Source organism: Acromyrmex echinatior, chromosome 1, assembly GCF_024713525.1.
Source record: "Acromyrmex echinatior isolate Ae372 chromosome 1, ASM2471352v2, whole genome shotgun sequence".
NCBI lineage: Eukaryota > Metazoa > Arthropoda > Insecta > Hymenoptera > Formicidae > Acromyrmex > Acromyrmex echinatior.
In genome coordinates, this window is record NC_141852.1 from 15,450,945 (window position 1) to 15,475,355 (window position 24,411).

The window sequence follows — 24,411 nt, forward strand, 5'->3', positions numbered from 1 at the left end:
GAAGTGCGCGTTTCTCATATTCTTTATTTGCGTTATACTTCACTTTGCAATAGCCGTTCTTCAGCCAAAAATTTCTCCTACTAAAACACTACACCTCTTTTAGACTACGCTGTCATATTTAACTCTCTCCACCGGTAACATAAATTTTAACTTCCATCCAGTAATAAAAGTCTTCAAGAAACAGAGCAAATTTTTTATTGTTTCAGATTACATAAAAATCGAAAAAAATTCTGATATATTTGTCAAAACTTTAACAATAATGAGTTTTTTATCATCACAAAAATTGTATTTATTTTTTATAGATTTAATTAAATTTATCTACTAAAATTCTCAATTAAAATCTCAATGGTGCTTTTAAAGACCCCAGCTGCTGGCAGAGGATTAAGCCGCTCGATAAAAAAAAAATGTAAGTAGATTCGGAAGCAAGGAAATTCTGATCGTTATTACGCATGTGGTACGTCGCAACAAATACGCAGATGCGCACACAAGAGCCCAATCATAATCCCTCTTTCGTAGCCGAATATTCGCAGCGTTTCCCACATTACACCGCCGAATCTTCTCCGCGCGTGGATTTCATGGATACGAGGATGCAAATGCGCGCCGTTAATCCCGGTAATAAATATGCACGATTCCACTTAACATTGCAGCCACGATGCGTGCAGCGTCGAGCTCCACGCTCGCGCAATAACGTCCCTCTTTTGCCGCACGTACAGCATCTTTATTTCCACCCGCGCTGAGAGATGACTTGCGTGCCGAAGTGCCTCCATCTGCGAGCCTCCGGCGAGGCTCCATAACGATATCTCGCGACGGATGGTGCCGATCGAGACGGAGAGTACTGGTCATTGAAACCAGTATATTCCGGATTTCAGATTCAAATGTGATATGCAAATCATTCTCTTTCAATGAGCACAAGTGTTCATACGGAAAGACTGGATTTGCTGAAGTATCTAAAAATTTAGTTACAAATCTGAAAATGATATTGTTGTATCATCAAAAGAATTATGAAAACACTTAAACGTTGATAACAATGCAAAAAATGTTATCAGTATCTAGCAACCAGTTTAAGCATCCTACATAATTATTTTGATGACTCAAACAAAATTATTTTCAAATTTATATTTAAATTTCTAGTTACCTCGACAAAATCATTCTTTCCGAGAATTTCTTTGAAGTTACCATCTCACTTTTAAAACGTAAATTTTTTATTTTATAATAGTTTTGAATATTCGAAGAATTTCTTACTATAAGTAAAAAAAAATAGTTTTGGTTTATTAATATCAAAATATAATTATGTTCATTGAAAGAAATTTGACACGTATAACTATTTTTGTTGATATGTGACTAACAAAAACTTTTTTATATTTTTTTTTTTCATTTAAAAATTATTCCAATCAAAATTTGATTAAAATTTTGAACGAAATAAATGATCACATACGTATACCAAATATTTCTCAGAATGTTTAACTAGTTGCTAGAATATTAACATTTTTTTGGAGCATTGTCATCAACGTTTAAGTATTATACGTAAATAATGATTTTAATGATCCAACAAAATTATTTCCCGATATATCTAGCAAACTTTTTAGATCCTTTTTACTTCCTTAAAGCCGTTTTTTTCGCGCAGTTGATATAATGAAATATTTTTTCAATGCTCTCATTTAATTAATTTTCTTCGATCGCATCGAAGAAAAGATACAGGAAAATACTGCTGCACTTTATCGACTAATGTCGCTATTAGAGATACTACCCGTAGTATCAGACTTTGCTAGGAAAATACAACTAATAGCATCTCTCCGAGGTCGATTTGTGCACACCGCTTTATTTATCGGATCGGGTAATCTCCCAACTGGTGAGCTTTAATCTCAACGAACTTTAAACACTGAGCTTGAAACATAGCGATAAACTATCGCGCATGCGCAGTAGAAGGAATTTTCACTGCGAACCGGGATTGTAGTGATAATGATTTCCATAAAAATGTAACATAGAAATGCAGATTTCTATTTCAACGAGAATGTACGTAAAGTAGAAAAATAACGCAACGAAGAAAAAAAATAATAAAATGTTAAAAATGAAATCGCGACTTTCCAACATTAGTATGTCTTTACTTCACGTTACATTATACAGAGTGACGCATTAAATGTCATCATTTGCTCATTCATTTTTAAAAAAATGAACTGATAGGAAATTATATAAAAATTAGCTGGAAAATTGGATAATTAAATGATAATTTCGAGCATCACTCTATATTAGATTATTTGCGTAAAAAAATACTGATTCTTATTTAATTAATTCAAAATCTACAATATCTACAATATCATGTTGGATTAAGAACTTTCAAAGACTTTCCATACAGCGTGAAAGTCTGCGAAGCGCATCGTAATCTCTCGGACATCTTTTAAACGTCTTTTCGACTTCTACGTTATTTGGACCATCGGAATCCGGACACTGTGCTCCCTCGTTAATCAATTCGAGCTACGTACTACATTCTTACAAGGCGCAGCAAAACAGCATACATATTTTCGCGACGCGTGAATAATCCCACAGATTGCAGTCGATATTTCACGTCGGCCGCGCGCGGTGCATCAACGCATCACGTTCTCCGATATTGGGAGTGCGCGCAACGCTACCCGGATACGGTATTCCACACGGTAGACGAGCTACGTGACGCGTTGCAGAAAAGTCGCGGAATTCGCTTTTCTATGCGGCTGCGCCTTGCTTCAAAGAGAAAAGCGAGACAAAGAAAGAGAAAAGGAAAGACAGAAACGAACAGAAACAAAAAGGGAGAAAGAAAGAGAGCCCGAAGTCATAAAAGCTGATCGAACTCGTAAGAAACCGGCGCCATTTTCTCTCCTTCCTTTCTGTCTACGTCCCTCTTGCTTTCCCAGTCCGCTTTCCTTTCCTTTGCTTCCCCCCTCCCCCCCCCCTCTCTCTCTCTCTCTATCTGTCTACCCTTCCAAGCTCTTCCCGTTTCTGCTTCTACGTTCCGCTTGGATGACAAAGACGCTAAGCGGCTTCGCAACTCATCGTACGGTTACTAACGCGCGGTTACAGTTATGATTGTTAGAGGAGCCGATCAGGCAGCTTCTCAATCATGGCGAAAAAAACGGATGGCATGTCTAGCTTTGTAATAACTGTGTTTAGAAACTGATGTATACACGTTTGCCTTTGATCTCTTCGTTTAATTTAACGAATTTCAAATAAAGTTGTTACGTCAATGTAAATAAAAGTGCGCGAATCAAATACATGAAGAGTTAATTAAAGTATCAATTCTATGTTCTGGCATACAAAAAGAACGTTTTTGCTTAACAACGAGAAAAAAATTTTGGTTAAAAACGAAGTAGATTCTGATCATATTAAAATTTCTGTCATAAATAGATATAGATATTTGGTTTTATCTCGATTAGAATTATAATACATCGAGAAAAATATTCTGGTTGTACTAACAAAAAATACAAACAAATTTTGATTAGGAATCAGATTTGGTTATCTTAACTAAAATGTATGAATAGGTTCAACTTTTCTGGTTGAATCTACAAGAATTCTAACTGCAACAAGATTTTTTTTTATTAGTATAGATTTAAAGATAAAATTCTAAATTATTTACACACATTTTCCATCAAAATCCCAATTAATGCAATCTGCAGATTCCTTTTACAGTGTCGTATCTAAAAATTTAGCCAGCTACAGATCTGAAAATAACTTGTTAGACCATAAAAATTATTTTCAGATATATATGCTAAATTTTTAGATTTTTAGACTTCAGCAAAATCGTTCTTTCCGTACCCAGACGATTATTGACGTCAAAGAACAAATAAGATTCTGTTCTATTAATAAAAATGAGTAAACATGAGTGTCTGCTGAAAGTGGAAAAATTCCTCGCTAATCGCGATGCTCGAGAGAATCAGATCTCTCTCACCACTCTCGTAAAATGCTCATTAAGGAAGGTTAAAAGTCGAGAAAACACCTGTTGAGTACGTGAAAGGACCAATCGGAACATGGCCGGGACTTCATTTGCACTCTCGCGAAAAAAATAGTATTAACAATCCAAAGTCGAGACGCGGTGTTGCGCGAGTGTAATGAGAGAATGCTGTTATGTATTTAAGCGGTTTATGCCGAAAAGTTCCGAATGCTTGCATTTCTATTACCGTGTAAAAAGTACTACCCGAAAAACGGTTTAACGATTCCGAAGTCATTCACATTTCAAATGTCAATTTTAATATCACGTCGCAGACCAGTTATAAAATCATAGAGAACTTTAACCGCGCAGAAACTTGTGCAATTCTATCAGTTATTATCGTTGCTTTCAGATATTCTATCAATTATCATCGTCGCTTAAACAAAATGATCTCTTTTCGTTTCGACATAAAAGTTTTTACTTTCGAATTATCTGTAAAAAGGAAATTGCACGTATAAGAATTATTATCCGTAAAATCTTACTATTCAAAACTACTATCATCAAAACTATAGAGATTTATAACAGAGTCTGAACGAAAAGAATAATTTTGATGAAGTATCTAAAAATTTAGCTATTAGATATACTTAATTCTGAAAATAATTGTGTTATATCATCAAAATAATTACGTAAGAATCTCAAACATGATGAACAATGCAATCCAATTTGAGAGTCATTATTTAAGAGAATTATGTATTATAATAAGCGGTATGAGGTTATACACTACCAGAGCATTAATGGCCATTATCAGGACATTAATAGGCATTATAAAAGCATTAGTGGACATAAAAATTGGACATTACTGAGCATTAATAGACATTGATGTCAATCTTGATCAGCAGTTTACTTCTCGGATCTAAGATAATCTCTTTCATGATAGTCACTAGAAAACAAGGTGAAACTTTTTTTTCATTTATACTTATGGCAGAATTCCCCAAAAAGAATCATTTTTTTCTCTACCTGGAGTATTGCAGATTAGAAACAAGTTTCCAAAGTAATCCCAATGGAGAACTGCGAATAAGAGTCCAGGATGAAAATGAAGGAAAGAATGAAGAGGAATGAAAAGTCACGTTTACGAGTCAGGCAAATTCCGACGGGTTCTTGACTTGATCATAACGATTGTATGAGGTTTTCCTGGTAGGCCCTTAGGTAGCTTGCATCGACCGTGCCAGATTTAAAATTAAAATGCAGAAGGCTATCGATGGCTACACTATTCAGGAATTCTACCCAGAAATATTCTACAAAGAATTCAGGATGCACAAACAGAAAATTTGAGGAAGGAGACGAACCAAATGTCTTGCAAAATGAACGCATTAGGATACGCTAACGCCCATGTTGCGTTACGCAATACGTAAACGCTGAGTAATAAATAACGAAAACATCTTGAATGGCTGTCGCAAAGGTTGAATTGGAGCCTCTCTAAGTCGAAGGCGAAAGATCTCGGTTGGCAGAAATAATTACATTACTCGTTTTTCCAGCCCGCGACTCGTCAAGCTACAGAGTTATTTCTTCGCGAACAATGTTCGCACTGAATCGTGTTTCTGTCGGCAAAGAGATTTTCCAAGAAACGATAATGTTCCGATTAAATTGTATGGCAATCACGTAAGCTATGTCTTAAATGAGTAATTGAAATTTTCCGCATATCAATATCGGAAGATACGTGGATTGCTGTGGCATAATGCTTAACCGTTGTTCATACTCTCTAAAATCTTTGGAATATAACTCTAAAGAGCGAAATCTCACACTTAAAAATTGAGCTACTCTTTTTCAACATGGGGGGGGGGGGTTTAATTATCACTCTTTGTCACTATTTAAAATTAAATTTATATCCAAGGGATAAACCGCTGAGGGCATTACGATGTATAAATTTTAGATATTACTGGGCATTAGTGGACATTATTAGGGCATTGGTGTATACAATTTTGATCAACGGTTTCTTATCTCTTGTAGACACCACTCCAAAAATTTTAGAGAGTAAAGTTTGTAATTTTTATGTCCTCGATATACTTAAGCAAGCAAAAATTCGAATTACCTTATACACAGATTTAAATCGAGTACCGTTAATGTGTGATTGAGAACAAATTCATTAAACATTCTTCGTATTATCATGAATATACACAGAGCAAGACTGGAGGGGGAAGCTATCGGTTAACGTTAATTGAAGCGGTCAGTGAATCTACTTGGCGAGGTGCCTACGATTACTAGCTAGATGGTAGTGAAGGATAAGGCGAAAAAGGGCGAAATGGCTCTTAAAACGCAAGAGAAAGATCCATTAAGCGATCAGACAACGTGAAGTTGGGTTATTCTGCTTGAATAAATATGACAAGAGAGAAAAATCGTAAGAAACGGACGTCAGCCCGATTTTTTCGCTCATTAATTATTCGCAACTTTGCAATCACCGCGAATAGCAAGCAAACAGTGGTGCTTAATAAAATGATATTTAATAAAAGAAAATAAACTCACAAGCTCGTTTTAGAACTCGGTACGATCGTTAAACGGACGCGCGGCGAGATGCAATCGTGTGCGGCGAAATTGATCGACAGGCCGGTATTCGTCGCTACCTTCATTTCCCCGTATAGAAACATTTTTGGCATCATCTCACCGAGAAAAAAGACCGCAAAATGTTCGGTGTGTCAATTTAACTGACACATGACGCTGTTCTCTTTATCGAAAAAGAGAGGAAAAAGGAGAAAAAAATATTATCGTTGATAACAAATTAATGGTTGGCAGACAGTAGCTATTTTAATTTACATTCGCGAAAATATTTCATCATAATACAGCGTTAATTAGATTAGTTCGCGACACTCACGTAGCTATATTTAAAAATATTAGTCATATAAAAAATCAACGTGCAAATATCAAATAACGGTGATTTAACATTTAAACGGGATGACTAAACTCTTCATGAATATTTTATAGAAGTAAAAAAAAAGAAGAAGGAATATCTTTTACGTCTTTCTGAAACGAGTGAGCGCTCGTAACATTTACGAAAAAAGATGATCAATATCGCCGTACGCGAACGCATGCAGAAATAGATGGTGGCGAAAAAAAAGAGTAGTTTCGCCGATCGTCAAAGTAGAATAAATGAAAAATATATTCACCCTAACAGGAGCACGGAAGAGCGAAAGAGAAACATCATTCGTGGAGAAATGTATGTTGGAGTGATGATGCGCGTGGTTATGGTGATGATGATGGTGTCTCATATCAGGACCACTTCCCGCAGCCACCTGCTCCGCCTGGACCGACATCGCCGCGCGGGCCAGTCGCTCTCGCTCCCGAAGCCGGTCCCGTTCCACGCTGAAAACCAAAATTATCGTCCGGTTAGTTCCAAATGTATTCATACAAGATATGGGTAAAATCTTTCCACAACGAAGTAACAGAATGTCAGTATTAATTTTAGCATAAACTTCTTTCTTTATCTTTATTGAGTTAGCAGGACCAAATCGGCAGAATCAAAGGATCTGTTGGAATATTTAATACCTTATTTGGATTAAATTTTAACATTCCTTCTTCCAATCGCTTCAGTATAACAGGATGCTACAATCTACAATAATATCATATTTAGAAATTGTAAACAATTTCAATGCACCACGTGGCACACTAATTGTAAGAGAAAATTATATATAATTTTTCTTATAGAGAGAGTGTGTTTACATTAATCTTTTACAGTGTATAATTAACATTTTTGTATGTTTCAGAAAATCCATTATAGGTACGTCTTTAAGTTAAAATTAACAGTGTAATTACATATCACCATAATTATATACAGGGTGGGCCATCTATTGGTACGTTTTTGAATTTCGTCGTATGGCAACACCGAACGAGCTACAGACCCGAAATTTTGACAGTTTATTAGTCATACCGTCCGCGGCACGAAACAACATGTTTTCTCTTGAAGAGCGTTTTGAAATTTTAAAAACTTATTTTCAAAGTCAGTGCTGTGTCGCCGAAACTGTACGAATTTTGAAAAGAAATATGGGTCGTGATAGAGCACCCACCGAAGGAGCTATACGCAAATTGGTGAGGAAAGTTCGTGAGAAAGGGATGTTAGTGGATGACATTATATTACGACTGTTTTGAGTGAAATTGGCGCCGAGGTAGTCCAAAATGTCATTAATAATTGGGGTGACCGAATGGCATACTGTAAGGCCAGTAGAGGGAGCCACATGAACGAAATCGTTTTTCATTCTTGACGCGGATACTTTTAGCTTCACAACAAAAAAAAAATTAATAAAAAATATCAATGTATGCTCATTTGATCGCATTTTTAAAAACGTACCAATAGATGGCCCACCCTGTAGTAGCATTAACATAATTGTTACCATAATTATATAATTATTATTGCTATATGTTAATAATAATAACTATATGTATAGTCCTAATTAATAAATATATATAGTTGGCACTAAAATGACTACAAATTATTATTAAAAATGATTACAATATCTATAATTTAACTACATTGTTCATAGTCATTTTCGATGTTATCTACAGGTATAATTCATTGATTGAACTATACATATAGTTATTATTACTAACATTAAAACGTAATAACCATAATTATAGTATACATTATAGTACACATAATTATACTTACAAATACCTAAACTTCCCTGAGTGCAGAATTGCTATCATTCTTATTCTATCAGTTTTCTAGATTAAAATAATGATATTTATTGTTAGCGGCATAATTTTTCGGTATTAATTATCAAGATGCGGATAACAGTCTTTTGGAGGATGGAACTCCTCCTCCTCTTTCACGGAAAGCGAATTCATGAAGGTGAAATTCGCTATATGACGCAGCGCCGAGAATAACTACCAGCCTTTTAGGAAGCAACGATGGAAGCGAATGAATTAAGACAAGGTAAAGACGAAGACAGGAACGGAAGAGATTCGTGACGAAATATAGCGAGGGCAATCGCAGCTGGCGCAAACACCTGTTTAGCTGAGTTTCCGGTGACGCCGATATTACGTACCGAACGGAACACTACAATTTTATAACGATCGTTGCCACTCATAGGATGATCATAATAATTACTTAGATTAATAATTAATGATTATAAGTTAGATTACGTTAGAAAAATAATAATCTTATACGTTAATATATGTATAAAATAATTTTTTTACATAATTGAGATAAATATAAATATACAGAAATCTGAATGTAATGATTTATGGATTTTTTCGCAATTTATAAAATAAAGATTAAATTATAAATCAAGTTGTTTCAATAATCTAAATTAAAAAATTGACATTACCTGCATAACTTTAAAAACTAGCGTATCATTTTCAATATAATAAAATTTTACTTCGTCTCTACTCCGAAAGACTATTTCATAAACCACAGCAATGTTCTCTTTCAAAAGTACCGCATGTATAAATTACTCGCATTTTTTTTTGTATTTCAACTCGCAACAATAACGCAATCAAAATGGCGAGAATGGAGCAAAAAGTGCTTCACATAGACATTTAAAGGTCAACTGGAATGGTTTTCTTTCTCATATGTACGTTATCTGACACGTGCTGAACGACTTATCAAGGAGTGATGCTAATGGTGCACGTTCTGATAGGTATGTATGTACGATCGCAGCAGAATTTTTCTGAATGCATTAACATAAATAATGCACGTGCAGCGGGAAAACACGCGAGTGCCGTAAAATATCATGTCATTCTTTAATCAAGATAGCGATACTTTTCTCCACAAGATAGGATAAACGTAATAAATAATCAAGAAATATTTTTTCTGACAGAAAGCATCAATATTGAAGAAAAAAATACGCATTATATGAAATACATTGTTAAAGTCTAATGTCCAATTATATGTGTATATATATATATATATAATTTTATGATATATACATCGTTAAATTAACCACATATGTCGTTAAATTAATTAAAACAATATAGTTAACCAATTAAATTCAAGAAATATATTAAAGACTCAAATTTAATTTATTAGATATTTACTAAGTACACACATTAATTTAAAAAAAGCTGTTTATTTTCAAACTAAACAATTCATAGATGGATTGATTAGATAGGTTGTTTTTTTTACAGTTTTTATATTAAAATACACTACATTTAATGCACTTGAAAATTAAATATAAAAAAAATATAACAAAGTTAAATAATAAAATATTATTTAATTCAAGGAACTGATTTAAATATGATCCTTTAATATTTAACAGTGTAAAAGGTCGCGAGTTGCGACAAATGAATAAATCGCTGTATAAATTATCAAGTCGTGAGACATCAAAATATAGAAATTCGATACAAATACTTATTCAAAAATAAAAGATATCAATTAGAGAAGTCTCATGTTTACAATATCTATTATGTATACGCATTTATCTATTGTAAAGTTAAGAAATTGAGGTAAGAATCTATGCATCACAATATGAAATGTTTAAGTATCGTAAATATCGAGAACAAAGACATTTGTAAAACGATAATCTTTACTTCGAGCCCGACATTCACAGCGTAAACGGTCTCTCAGAAATCTAGGTTTCCTTCCATGAAGCAAGCACGAATTCCGATTAAAAGTCGATCTGCCGAAGCGCGATACTTTCTCGGTAGTCGAAATACACGAAGCGAAACGAAACGTGCATGTCAATGAGTGAATCGCTGCATTGTCATGCAAATTAAACGTACCAGCAGTAATCACTGTTCGCCACGATCATTTAATTGCTAAGGAATTATACCATCGTATTCGTAGTTTTCTATTCCCAGATTATTCTCAGCTTCAGAAAAAGATACGCCAACTTTCATTTTCGCCACACCCGGTCTAATCAACCCATCTATAATTGAACTGTTTAAATAAAAAATAAACAGCATCTATATTAATGTATGCATTTATAATTAGTAAATTTAAAGTCAAATTTAATACATTTCTTGAATTTAACTGTTTAACTATATTATTTCAGCTAAATTTTGAAGTTTTAATATTACAGCTTTGGTCAAAGTATAAAGCACCCCTGCAAATTTATATAAACGTTTTTCCTAAGAAAAAATAAATTAAAACATTTTACTAAAAAATAATTTTTATTGTTTTTATAACAATTTTAATCCTCTGCTGGCGTGACAATAATAATTTTAACTCTTTCATTACTAATACAGATCTTTGAGAAACAAAGCGCGTAGTTTTTTTATTTTGAATTACAAATTCTGAAAAAAAATTCTGGTATATCAAAGCTCTAATAGAATTTTTATCATCATAAAAGTCAGATTGCATTTTATTTATTTTTCACAGATTTAATTTGTCTACAAAAATTCACAATTAAAATATTGATGATGCCTTTAAAGATTCTAATTGCCGACAAAGAATTAATATTTTGTTAGTCTTTCTTTAGCTTTTATTACCGCCAGTACTCATTCGAGAAAATAAACTGACGCCTTTATACTTATGGCTAAGATATTATCTCACTGCAATTAATTCTTACTGTATACGCAAAAGTATCAAAATGTAAAAACACACTTGTGACACACATTTTTCGTCGTGCACACTTCACATAATCGAAATCATACGATCCCGTTTGCTAAAATGACAGTCCAAATTATAATTAGCGTTCCCTCGTTTCCCTCCACGATGAACGCGACATCTTTCCTTCTTATTAATTCAAGCCTGCTTATTATTCGTGACGGCGAGAAATATCCGACGGAAAGTTTAATCGCGTCCCCGGTCGTGCATGTAAGCGACTCGGTAATTTCTCGAGACCCGTAATATAATCGAGCGAAGTAAGAACGACTCTATTTGTCGTGGAGTGTGCGCGCTTGCGCTACTGGGATACATTTATCTCATTGCCGCCACTGCAAAATCCCTTTTTCACACATACACTCACACAGAAAGAGCAATTTTGCTGAAGAATCTAAAACTTCAACTAGATACAGATAATAAAAATAATTTTGCTGGACCATCAAAATAATTAGATAGAATGACAAAATTGATTATTAAAATATCAAAACATTTGGTAGCATTGCTCAGCATACTTAAGATTTCCACAAAATCATTTTGAAGATCCAACAAAATTATTTACAGATCTGTATCTATTCATTTAGAGTCGCCAACAGTTACAACGGAACTAACTTAGCCAACGACTGTCAACTAACGATCAAGGTTCTGTCAGCTAGTATTAGTCAATATGAGATCATTATTAACCAATATTGAGTTCAAGTTATCATCCAGTACTTAGTCAATATTGCGCCAGTAGTTCGTCAGTACCTGAACTGTGGCAACCAATAATAACCCAGCACTGGGCCAATTGTAAAATCCTATATAAATAGATAAATTTTTAAATTCTTTAACAAAATTGCCCTTTCCGTGGCACATGTGTATTTAGATGGTGTGTTTTAGTCACACGGGTATTTCTATGACCGAATGCGGTCTCTTCATTGTGATACTTTCTCGACACGTCCCTCCGCGTGTCGTCGGATTCCGTCTCTCTTTTTCTTTCCACGCCACTTCATGCTTCGCTAAATCTAGCTAGAAAGTATACTCTTAACTAAATCGATGCCAATAGAAAAAAACTGGCTGCACGTTCTAAGTGTCGCTCGCACTTAATTGCGATTTCGTAACGTTCTAACATAAAAATGCGCGAAACAAATGTGAATAAAAATCTCATAAATAAATAAATTTACCTTCAAAATTAGACCACTTATAGTTATCCTATTTTAATTTAATTGAATTCTAAAATTTTCGCACGTTTTCAAATATGAATTTCCGTTTCAATTATTTAACAATGCGTTCCATAATTTAACTTCATTCTTATTGATTCGACAATATTAGTTCTTCGTGCTTTTTCATTCTAAACGAAATTCGACGCAAATATTTAAATTGAGATAATTCTCTTTAATCAGCTTTTTTTCTTCATATGGAAAAAAACGCGAAAGATACCAAAATATCTCTATCTCGAATCCGCGCGAGGAAGCAAAATTCCAAGCCGGCACATCGGTCGGCTCGGTTTTATTGAATATCTGGGAATATTGTCACAGAACGGTCGAAGTTCATCGAGCTAACGAGCTCGAACCGCTCTCGACAAGTGGCGAGCGTCCTCCTCTCTGTCGGTTATTTGCGCGATCGAAACCCCGGATGGTCCCCGCGCGAGGAATGGATCGGACAGTTTTCAAAAATGTTCGTTTAACAATCCGGCACAATCAGCCGTCGACGGTGGCGTCTACCGAGAGCCGCGTACCGAAATCACTGCTCGCACTCGCAGCGAAATCGATTGCCTTTTTGATTTCCATATTCGCTATTTTTATCATCAGTCATTCTTGCGCCCGCGATTGTTGCGTTTGCACGATGATCTATTATGAAAACACTAATGTGAAGGCGATAAAGATGTATAGTCGCATCACAAAGTAAGCATCAAATTAATTTTTTCATTCGTAGAGATTATGCTACATGTCCTCTTATTAATTTATATTACTATCTTCATTTACGACCTCTCTATACTTTTAACAATAGATTCTTACAGATACAGAATCTACTTTTTATTAAGTAACACCTGTTGCAATATTTTATACCGCTAATACAGTAGTCAAATAAAGATAATAAACTTTCAAGAAGATTGAGAGAAGAGATTTTAGAGACCCAAAGTCTGTTTCCCATATTAATCTTTTAAAAAGGACTGCTATATTATATAAGCTAAATCATTTTTAGTATAAACGCCTTACTATGATTATTGCAGCCCATTATCGTTTAGTCTACGAGATCCGCGTGTGCTCTGAGTTTTATTATACTCGATTAATGTACTTTTAAGTGCCAGCGATTCTCCGACGGCGTTTTCAATTCCCAACGAGCGTCGCGATCGATTTAATCCTCGGTGGATTAATTCGCGCCTCTTTCGCGGCCGACGTACCGGCCGAATTAGCCGATATTTTTTCAATATCGGAATAGCGAATGTACCTCGAGGTGGATTTTTCTCCTCGTCGTTCGAACGAACGTTTAACAGCGGCGGCATGGTGCTCCGATCCGCCCCGGAGGCGGGTTATTGCCATCGTAGATAATTAATTCGCGTTAATCGCAGCCCATTTGAAATGGTAATGAGAAAGGGATGATTTAAAGCGGTCCTCGCCAGCTGCGATTCGCAATTTGCCGATAAGAAGAAAAAGAAAGATACACGAGAGAAGGAACGACAGAGAAAGATAGGGAGAAGCGTACCCTGGAGGGTCGAAACAAAATATACATTAATTGGTAATCTAATAGTTTAATGATACGACATAAGTACTTTAATACCCATAGATACGTATCGCGTGTATAAAGAGATAAAAAACGAATGAAATGAAAGTTCGGTTGTTCACGTTAATATCCTCTGTTATCTCTAAAAGTTTCAGTGTACCATAAAAAAAGAGGAAGGCAAGGAAACGCGCGTTATCACCGAGCATGTAAAGACAGCCGAAAGTGAAATTAATGTAGAAAATGGAATAAACGGTGATTAAAGGAACGAAACATGAATCGAAAATCCGACTTGATCTGCCTTTAACCGCATACCTCCTCCTCGCCCGTCCGTTCGACGTCTATTACTTCGAGTTTCTAATCCGTCTCGATCCATCGTCTTGACTTTAAATCCCGGATTACACGTAATAGACCGGCCTCAGCTATCGCCGTTTTCATCGGTGGATGCCGCGATTTGCTTCCGTTCAACGCGATTTATCGGCCGTTTTCGCGTTTATATCTCCAACATTGTCAATAAGCTTTCACGCTGCTCTTGTGACGACGGCAAATCGTCTATCCTATTTGCGTTTCTAAATTATAACTCTTCCCAAGTATTTTTTCTTCAAATTGTATGCAACATCAAAGATAAAAAAAACAGAAAATAGAGCTAACTGGATGTATTTTTAACGAGCGGGAAAAATCATTAAAATGTATCAAAGTAAAATTTTAGATTTATTTTCTTCTCTCTATATCTCATTTATATCCCATTTATATAATTCTATTTATAACACTTGTATCTCGCTTCTACTAATAATTCATATTCATAATAATTCATAACTAACGAACTTGTTTCTGCACTGAGAGAAAATAATGGCTGCAATTATCATAATTTAATAATTATATTATTATGATTTATATTCTCTGTTGATTTTCACTGAGATACTATTGCTTGTCTAGTGTTAACTATATAATTTATAAGGTCTACTTTCGGTCCCAACTACGTATTTTTTTAGTAAAACTAATTCTAGAATTATTATTACTAACATTGCAGAAATATTAACTATTAAAATGAAGATCTTAACCATATTTTATTTACCATACAATTATAATCACAAGTACTAAATAGTTTTTTCTTAGAGTAGTTTAGATTGATATTTTAGTCGTTTAGATATTTATCTATTTACATTTATAAATAGCTATTAAAAAAATATATACATACAACATAATATAATTCATATATGTATTTTTAATCATAAAAACCAACGGTGATGTTAAGCATTTTGTACTGTTAAATTCATTTCACATTATAATTCAGATCATTTTTAATAATTTCTGTAGGTGGACACTGTTCCTAATCAATATGTCGTTAAAAATAATTTAGCTCCATTGTTTTAATTATATATATAAATTAAAGAAAAAATATATATATATTATTAAATATATTAAATTTAACTCAAATTTAGTACATTATTTACTAAGTGCATACGTTAATATGGACGTTGTTTATTTTGAAAGTAAGCAATCCAATTATAGAGATGGATTGATTTTGATACACATAGAAGTTAAAAATAACAAAATATTAATTCAAGGGATTGGGTTATCATTGCTTTCTTTTAATATCTTTTAATATCCAACAGTGTATTGTCTCAGTATATTTTACAACAGTGGCCTTTTACTTTTCTCTTCCTTGACTCTACCACAAAATCCTGCGAAGACAAAGAACGCAAAGGAAACTACGAAAGAATCACTAGTGGTGCTTCGAACGGATGAAACCGTTTTCTCCTGCTCTTTATCCGACTCATGGGTAAGTCGATTTATGTCGTCGGTTCGTAAAAACGTCATCGTCCACGGACAGTTCAATGACCAAAGAATATCCTTCCGCTCTTTCCCCTCCCTTGACCCTGTCCCATCCTTTTCAATTGTACGATAAAGGATTATTGCGTTATCGACTCCACCCACCACCAAGAAATCGTCTTCTTGGTCGACCAATAAAACAACGTAGCCATGTTTTACGAGGGACATCAAGCACGTTGCACGCCTCTTTCCGCTCGGTTCGTTACTTTGTAAACGTCGAACGAGCTCCATGTACTGGCGAACTCCTACAACCCCTTCGTGACTTTGTCGTAATACCATTTTAGAACAGACGAAATAATTCGACTATAAAAGTAAATAATCAGAATGTGGGATAAGAAGTAAAAAACTAAGGAAGGATTCTGATTGATATGTATTTATGATATGTATATATTGCTAAAAATTATATTATCGATTACTCCAGTGTCTCCGATCTCTCTCAACAATGTTTACGTTTGAGCATGGTGAAATTGAAGAGCAGTAACAAGACAAATAAGAATGTGAACGATGTCGAGGAAGAATGTTTGTGTTTAGTGTAACGTGCGATAAGGCTTACGCATTGTAGAACCAATAACTGGATGCAATCTTGTTTTCGTGTAGTATATAGTATAGTGAAAATGGAGCTGGCGATAAGGAGGCCAGTTACGACATGCCACGTGATGAAATGTGTGACGCTTCCACGAAGGAGCTCGGCTCGGTCGCACGCGCCGACGTCAGTGTGACGTTCGAATGTCGATAATACGGCGATTTAATGCGCGATCATTTTCCCTATAGCTATCGGACTGGGAGGAGACGATGTGAAAGGAAGTAGCCGATTTTATTCGCCCGTTATAGCAACTCCATGTGACTCCTTTATATTCCAATATCTACATTACGATATACGGTAAAAAAAAAATAATATTGCAGCGTATAAAGGCAATTTGTGAGAGATAAATAAATATACACATTGCATAAAATGTACTTCGGTTTTAAATTTATTACAATTAACGCTATTAAAGTTAACAGTTAAAAAATTAAATTAAGAGTTGCCATTATGTGTATAATTAGCAGCAGTAAAAAGTTAAATAATTAAATTTCAAAATAATACATTCAGGATAATACTCTCTGCATTATAATTTCAAATTTTTCATAAAAAGTACAATTTAACACAATCAAACACGCATATCACTCACATTTGCTACAACCATATCACAACTCAAAAGACAAAATTTTTCAGAATATCACAGTTTCAATATTTCGAATCATTAAAATGTCGTAATTAATTTTAAAACGCAATTTTAATGTAATAACTAATTATAAAGGAATGATATTAGATATACTCTTTTAAAGGGTATGTTTCCGTTCCTTTTTGCAAGTGAAACTAATTTTTGAATTATATCGTTATTGTATATATAATAACAAAAGAGCGATATCTATAATGAATTTCACGTATTACATTTAAAACGCAAGACAAAGCAACTACAATTTTACGTAACAATCGAATCACGAATAATAGACAACTATTTAAATTGCAATATGTACGATGATATGATTTAGTGAAAAAAATTGCCTCCACTAATTCCACATTTTCGCGAAGTACAATATTCCGCTCGAAATCATTATTCGCCGTTTCCTCGCAGGAAGACAGCTACCGACAAGAATTCTTTCTGGCATTCACGAAATTTGCACTTGTGTCGAAATTTACACGTGTCGAAGTCGCAACAAAGAGTAAAGTCTAACAAAATGTTAGACTTTAGAGACCGCCCGTCTCTCTCGCACAGTGCCAACCTTCCGCGCGTGTTTTAAAGAGCCCGCTCGACCATGTGAGCGAGCACGCGTGAGAGACCGCACGGCACGCTTGTACCACAATTACACTCACGCACGCCGCTCGTACGTGTAGGGAATTCGACGCGGGCTTCGTTAACCACTCAGCGAGCGCTAAAGAGAGGGAGAAGAGCGTTCCGGTTAACACGAACCTCGACACGAACTAGGACTGACGACGTCCATTTTAGATCTCGAGTGTATTGCGCGTCAAGAAAACCGTGTCACTCCCAGTTAAAATAGCACGTTACAACGGAATACGAGACATCCCTTAGATATTTCATCCACCCGTCCGTCCCGTTAAAGCTTTCAAAATCGATTTTCATTCACAATCAGCGAAAATTGTGCACGTTTTCTATTGTGGCTCGATTGCATCAAATGTGTCTGTAACCGAATTAAAATTCCGTCAAAATAAATTCCTTTCATTTCGCACAGGAATATAATATATACAATTTTACTTGTTACATTTCACTCACTTGTTACAATGACATGACTAAAAAAATTGTCATTCTTTAGTTATTTACAAAAAGAAATGAGAAAAAAAAGAAAGAATATTTATTTATCTACAATTCCTACAAGTTATCATATCAAAATTGCATTTCAAAAAAATTTGTAATATTAATTTTGAAATGCAATTTTAGTCCAATGACTGATTGTAAAAAAAAATATATGTTCCTTTCTTTGTACGTTCTTTATTTCTCTATTCTTTTTGCACAAACAACTCAGAAATCAATGACAATCGATTGAAATTCATTTTCTGGAAAACTTCGTTTTTAGAGTTATGTCGTAACAACACGTGAAAGAATTTTATCGACTGACATATAATTTTATCGATTGTGAAAGAATCCATGAAATCCCCTACGGTTCCACAAGAATAAAAGTAAACGAAGGTAAAAGTCCACGAGAGAAACTTATCGTGAGAAATCGGCGACGCATCGACGTTGCCCTGACATGTTGCACAAACAGTATCGCGCAAACTGTCGAGAAACGATAACGATATACGTGAGGTCTGCAAAAGCAGGAAAGAAGAAGACGGGAGAGGCGAGAACACGAGTGAGTTGTCGCGTTTATTTTGAGCCTGGTACGAAGGCTAAACGGCGAATTACGAATTCCTAGCGATTCGGCAGCTTCTCTTCGAGCACTTCGTCACTCCTTCCTTTCCGAATTTCGTCCCGATTCTCCTTCCTCACGTGTTTCCGTATACTATTAATGTTATGATAAGCGCAGAGTTTGTGTGCACACCTAAGAATGTAATCGCGAGAGCGAAGATTCGCTTCGAGCAGCGTGATTGTCATTTTACAAAGGAGATGGAATAATCACTGTAACCGCACTCTACGCCACAGCGACGTGTTTATGATCTTGATGACGCATATAAATACGCTATTTCCTTCTACGATATAACTTGCTACGATATATCTTGCTCAGGATTGTCAGAAATTCCTCATCTTAAAATCTCTTAAATTCCATATCTTTTGCCTGATTTCCAGAACAAAATTTTATGATTTTTCTTAAGTTCAATATTTAAAAATTTTTTATACATTTTTATATATTTTCCCGATTTATTGTATGTACGGAAATCGTCAAATATTTTGTCGAGAGATCAGTTTAACATAGCAATGTAAATTACTATATTGAGAAAAAGTACTTGAAAATTTATTTGTGAGATATAAAGTTTATTTCTCTGAAATAAATCCCTTATTGAAAAATAGACGAAATAAATATTTATTTGTAGCAAATAAACCATCTATTTTATTTTCAAAATAAGTATTATTAATTTCACATAAATTCATTTCAATATAAATTATTTAATTGCAGAAGCAAATTTCTTTCAATTTTTGTCAATCGAACAAATAAGTAACATTCTAAGAAAACTACCTAACTATCCAACTATCTCAAGAAGTCATACAGTATCTACTGAATAAACACAAACGTAAAAATATTTGTACATATATGTACACACATATACTATATCACTGAAATAAGCATTTATCTGAATATATTTTTTAAATACTACACACTGAGAAAAAGATATTTAAAAATTTATTTGTGAGAAATATTTATTTCACTGAAATAAATATTTATTTAAATGCGAAATAGAATTTTCTTCTTAGCAAATAAGCCATCTTTATCTCATTTTTTACAATTAGGTATATTTCACAAAAATGAGTATTTCGTCATTACAATTAAATTTTTTCACAACTAATAAATATCGAAGGAAACGTCTTAAGTAATATTTGCTTTATGATATTTCAACATTTTTCTTTCAATAAAGCCAAGAATTTTGAAAATTTTAGAAAATTTTGTAAAATTCCCTGACTTTTTCACAGTTTCTCCAACAGTTTTCAATTTCCTTAATAATTCACTGATTTCTAATTTTCCTGTGGCAATCTTATTGTTCAATGTATATTTGTGAAAGAGAAAGAGAGAGAAGAAAATTTTGTAGAACAAACACATAGAAAATACATAGAAAATAGTTGACTTAATACACGAATCTGTTATTTCGAGATTCCCTCTTTCGAAATTCTGTTTATTCAACTTTTATAGCTTCGTATTACGAATCGTAGAGAAATATCGACACAAAATGCTTGCGTTCCACGTGATATCTAAAGTATCGTGCTTCTCGACAAAAGCGAATAAATGTTTGTTACAAATCGAGAATGACATTAAATATTATTCTCGCGTAACTCGTCGAGTGCGCTTCTAACGATCTATCTCGTATGAAATCTTACTTAAGTTTTATCTACCGAGTACACAAATACATCCACGTGATTTTGCACGTGTTTAAATGTATATCTTTAGAGTATCGAGGTCGTGACAGAAACCCGAAATAACCGCAACTGCGCTCGTGGTAGCGACAACGACACGAAGTCGACGAATAGGCATGTGACAGTGACATCGGAAATGGATTCAATCTCCTAATGATGTAGATATTACGAGCGAGAGATGCATTGCCCACGTTCTTCCCTCTTCCTCGCTCCTTCTCATCCTCCCGTTGTCCGTCTCGCTTGCTTGACACCGTTACGGATACGAGCTGATATTACGGCGGATTAGCGAAATAATCTTCCCTTTGAATCACAATCGACACGACGCGGACCCGATGACTCGCATCCATTGACACTGACACACTAACATCATTTTACACGGCGGCAGTAAGGCGCCGGTTGGCGTGACGACCTTCAAAAGCCGAGAGTTTCGTAGCGTTTGCCATTCGTCGCTAATCTCCTTGAACACTCCTTATTAAAAGCGATTTATTAAGTTACTCTCGCAGCCGCTCGCGTCAACGTTCGACATTTCGCACGTTCGAAATTAAACACGGCCGCTGGAGATCGTTCCACGAATCGGTCGCCTCCTGGAAATACGTTTCTCGTTTAAATGCACGGATCTTTGCGAGAAGCCAATTGCATTCGCTTAATCTAAAGATCGATCGACTTGTATTCGCGGAAATAACCCAAAACGTTTATTCCAGCAAATGTTTATGCGACACATTTATACTTCATGCAACGTAACTGCAATTTTATTGTAATAAATAGTCATCAGGTCATTTTATAGTAATGTTTTTTTAATAAGTGAAGCAATTATCAAGATACCGAAGTTTAATATAAAATAATCGATAGTCTGATAATCGTACCATTCCATTTGCCTAATTAATAAAATTAACTATTTCATAAAAATAATTGTTGTATCTTTTGGATGATACTACAATCGAGTTGAAACAAATCAAATCTTAATAACTTTTCATTATTAATAGAATCAATTATTTCAAATATATTTAATTGTACTACTTGTCATTAAATAATAGATATGTAAATTATCAATTTTATTATTAATAAATTATATAACAGAAATAATGTCAATAATACGATCACGTACGAAAATCGAGATATACATACTATATTACTGTGGATTTTGCCTTTGAAAAGTCACGCAACGAGATTGAAATTTCGGCCATCGAATTCATGGACCATCAGTGGCTCTTTCAATTCAGTCGGGATTTCAATTTTCTTTTCTACCGGGTTGGCATTAAACGCGTCTAACGACAATGCCAAAGAGAACTCCCAATGCGCGTTTAGCTTCGCATTACCTCGGCATAATTGAAATCCGTACGTCCAGTTACTGCTTACTCATTGTGGGCATAATCGATTACGCAATGCACGGCACACGCTCGGTGCTTGAGCTGAACTTATGAATACGTGTAAAGGCGCATATTGCTCATAAAAAGCAGAAGATATCCGTCGTGAGAGAAAACGAATTGAGAAATCCTTCTGCGCCAAAAATACATCGTTTTTATTTATGCTATTAAAAATTGATTAAAAAGCTGTCAAGTTTAGCGATATTAAATACAGTACTTTTAAATGGAAAATACCTAAATTATAATCCCGCGATTGCGCTAAATAGGTGCACTGAGAAAAATGGTTGCAATTATAATTACAGTTTTTTTCAGGGTTAATTTTTTTGATAAAATTATAAATATAATTATCATTATTTACATTACATCAATAAAAACTATAAATGGAACCTCTAACTATAATTATTTTATGCAATTACAGTTACAAAAACATTTTTCTCGGTGTGTTGATATATTCTAGAACATTACTTTAAAATGAATCGCGATGATTGCCTGAATTCTATGATTTCGATGGCTCTTTGTTGTGTTTTATTGTCTCTAAAAAATAGCCGGAAAATGGAAGAATTGGATTTACATCACGCTGATATCGCAACTATATTATCAAAAAATTTTTAACTAATTTCTATATTCAAGCTCAACTAAAATATATCATCTGAGAGAGAGAGAGAGAGCGAAAGAAAATTAATTCCAAAGCGCATCAAATAAACGGCACCAATAATAATAATAAATCGTTCATTAACTGCATATATCAGAAACTCAAACTCATCGGGCGCACTCAATTCATTCGCGTTCATTATCACGACGGGCGGGTGCACATTATCGGACATTATCAGCGCTCTTATGCTGTCGGATTATATATCACGCGTCGTGCCGATTCGCCTCTCAAACGCCATTTTCAAATCAAATCAAATCCACCTGACGCAGCGAGCGGAGCGTGTTTCGCCGCACAGGAACAAACTCTGTTCGTGTTAGCCGTACCACAAAGTCGTAATTTTATTATGAAGTCGAACGCCCCACGGCAACACTTTGTACGGAAAAAGGCTCCGCTACGACGACAATTCCTCGGTTCGTCGGGAATCATCGTCGTCTCATCGTCCGATAATAACTGCATTCTTTGATACTTTTACGACCGCAGGATTTTTCCCGCGTCGTACTGAATTCTTTTAATGATCATCATAAAAGACTTTCTTCGCGTGGATCCTGAATTTTCTGCGAGACGAGATAGCGCACGCGTCCATAACACCGATAAAATTTATCACTGTCGTTGCATCTCCTTTTCTATCGAGTATATTCCTAAAGTGTTTTCACTTATTTTCCTGCATTTCCCATCCGAGACCTATGCTCGTAAATCATTGGTGCAATTCAAATGTCCTATGACGGGAAACAGCCGCAAACTTGAAAACCGTTTCAAATAATTTTGTTATGATATAATAGGTTCTTACTATATTATTTAGTTCAATTCAAAAATATGAAAAGTGTATAAGTTTATTTTTAAATATATAGATTTTTAATGTAATTTAAAAATATAAAATCCTTCACAATATTTATGCAAGCTATAAAAATGTTTCATTAACTAATTCTAGTTTTAACTAACTTAACGTTTCTATTCTTTTAAATATTAATACCAATGTTTCTAATATATGATAATTGAAAAATAAATTGTTATTTCTCAGTATTCGATTTCCTCGTATTTAACCTAAATACACACAGGATGCGCATAAGATAATCGGAACGCTTTGTCTGATGTTTTTGACTGAGGTTGATGCGTCTCTCGCGGCCATTTTTAAAAGGCAACCATGACTTCTCGGCATTAACATCGTATCTTTCTCCCTCCTTTCGGTCGTCCTACTCCTCGTCTTCTCACTTATGTAACGCGAAGTTAGCGCGACGACACGCGATAGTGAACAAGAAGGATTGAAGTCAACGTAAAATGCATTTGTTATTTCAATTATTGTCGCTGTAATTTCTTTCGATCGAACGAAAAAAATACCTGTCAAACTTACGCTATAGTTATGATAGTTATTAATTTTTGAACATTTAGGAAGAATCGAAAAGTTGTATGACGAAATAGAAATATGCATGTGTAAGCAAATAAATTTCTTTAAGTTATTATTATATAATCTTTTTAACTAAAAGCAGATATGTATTATTATCAAAAAAAAATATTAAACTGTCATAGCACACATATTTTTATTTACTCCGTAAACACTTTGGGTCTTTTTTGCCCAACTCAAATTTTTTTACTTTTTCTAAGCTTTCAAAACTAGAAAAAGTCAGAATTACTTTTTTAATATCTCTGCTACATTGCCATCAAATAGTTATTTAACTCAATCTGTTAAAACATTTATCTAATAAAAATTTAAATTTGTGTCAAGAAATTTGAGAATTAAATTTCGTCAATCTTCATGATCCGTTAAGATCAAATTTCGTGATCTATTGAGATCAAAATAAGACTCAGTATGCCTATATAAAGTATAGACTGTTTTCTTTGTGAAATTATTTATACACTTTCTCAAATCAGTTATTAATAAC

At 34.4% G+C, this 24,411-nt stretch overlaps 1 protein-coding gene across 5 annotated transcripts in view; it reads right to left on the minus strand.

The window, feature by feature from the left end:
- Nucleotides 1–24,411, minus strand: part of lilli (AF4/FMR2 family member lilliputian) — a 301,708-nt gene that overhangs the window by 150,950 nt on the left and 126,347 nt on the right. For all 5 annotated transcript variants that reach the window (XM_087402821.1, XM_087402806.1, XM_087402815.1 and 2 more), the window contains one exon: nt 7,054–7,249. In XM_087402821.1, coding sequence (XP_087258947.1) covers nt 7,054–7,249 — 196 coding nt within the window. The remainder of the gene's footprint in view (nt 1–7,053; nt 7,250–24,411) is intronic.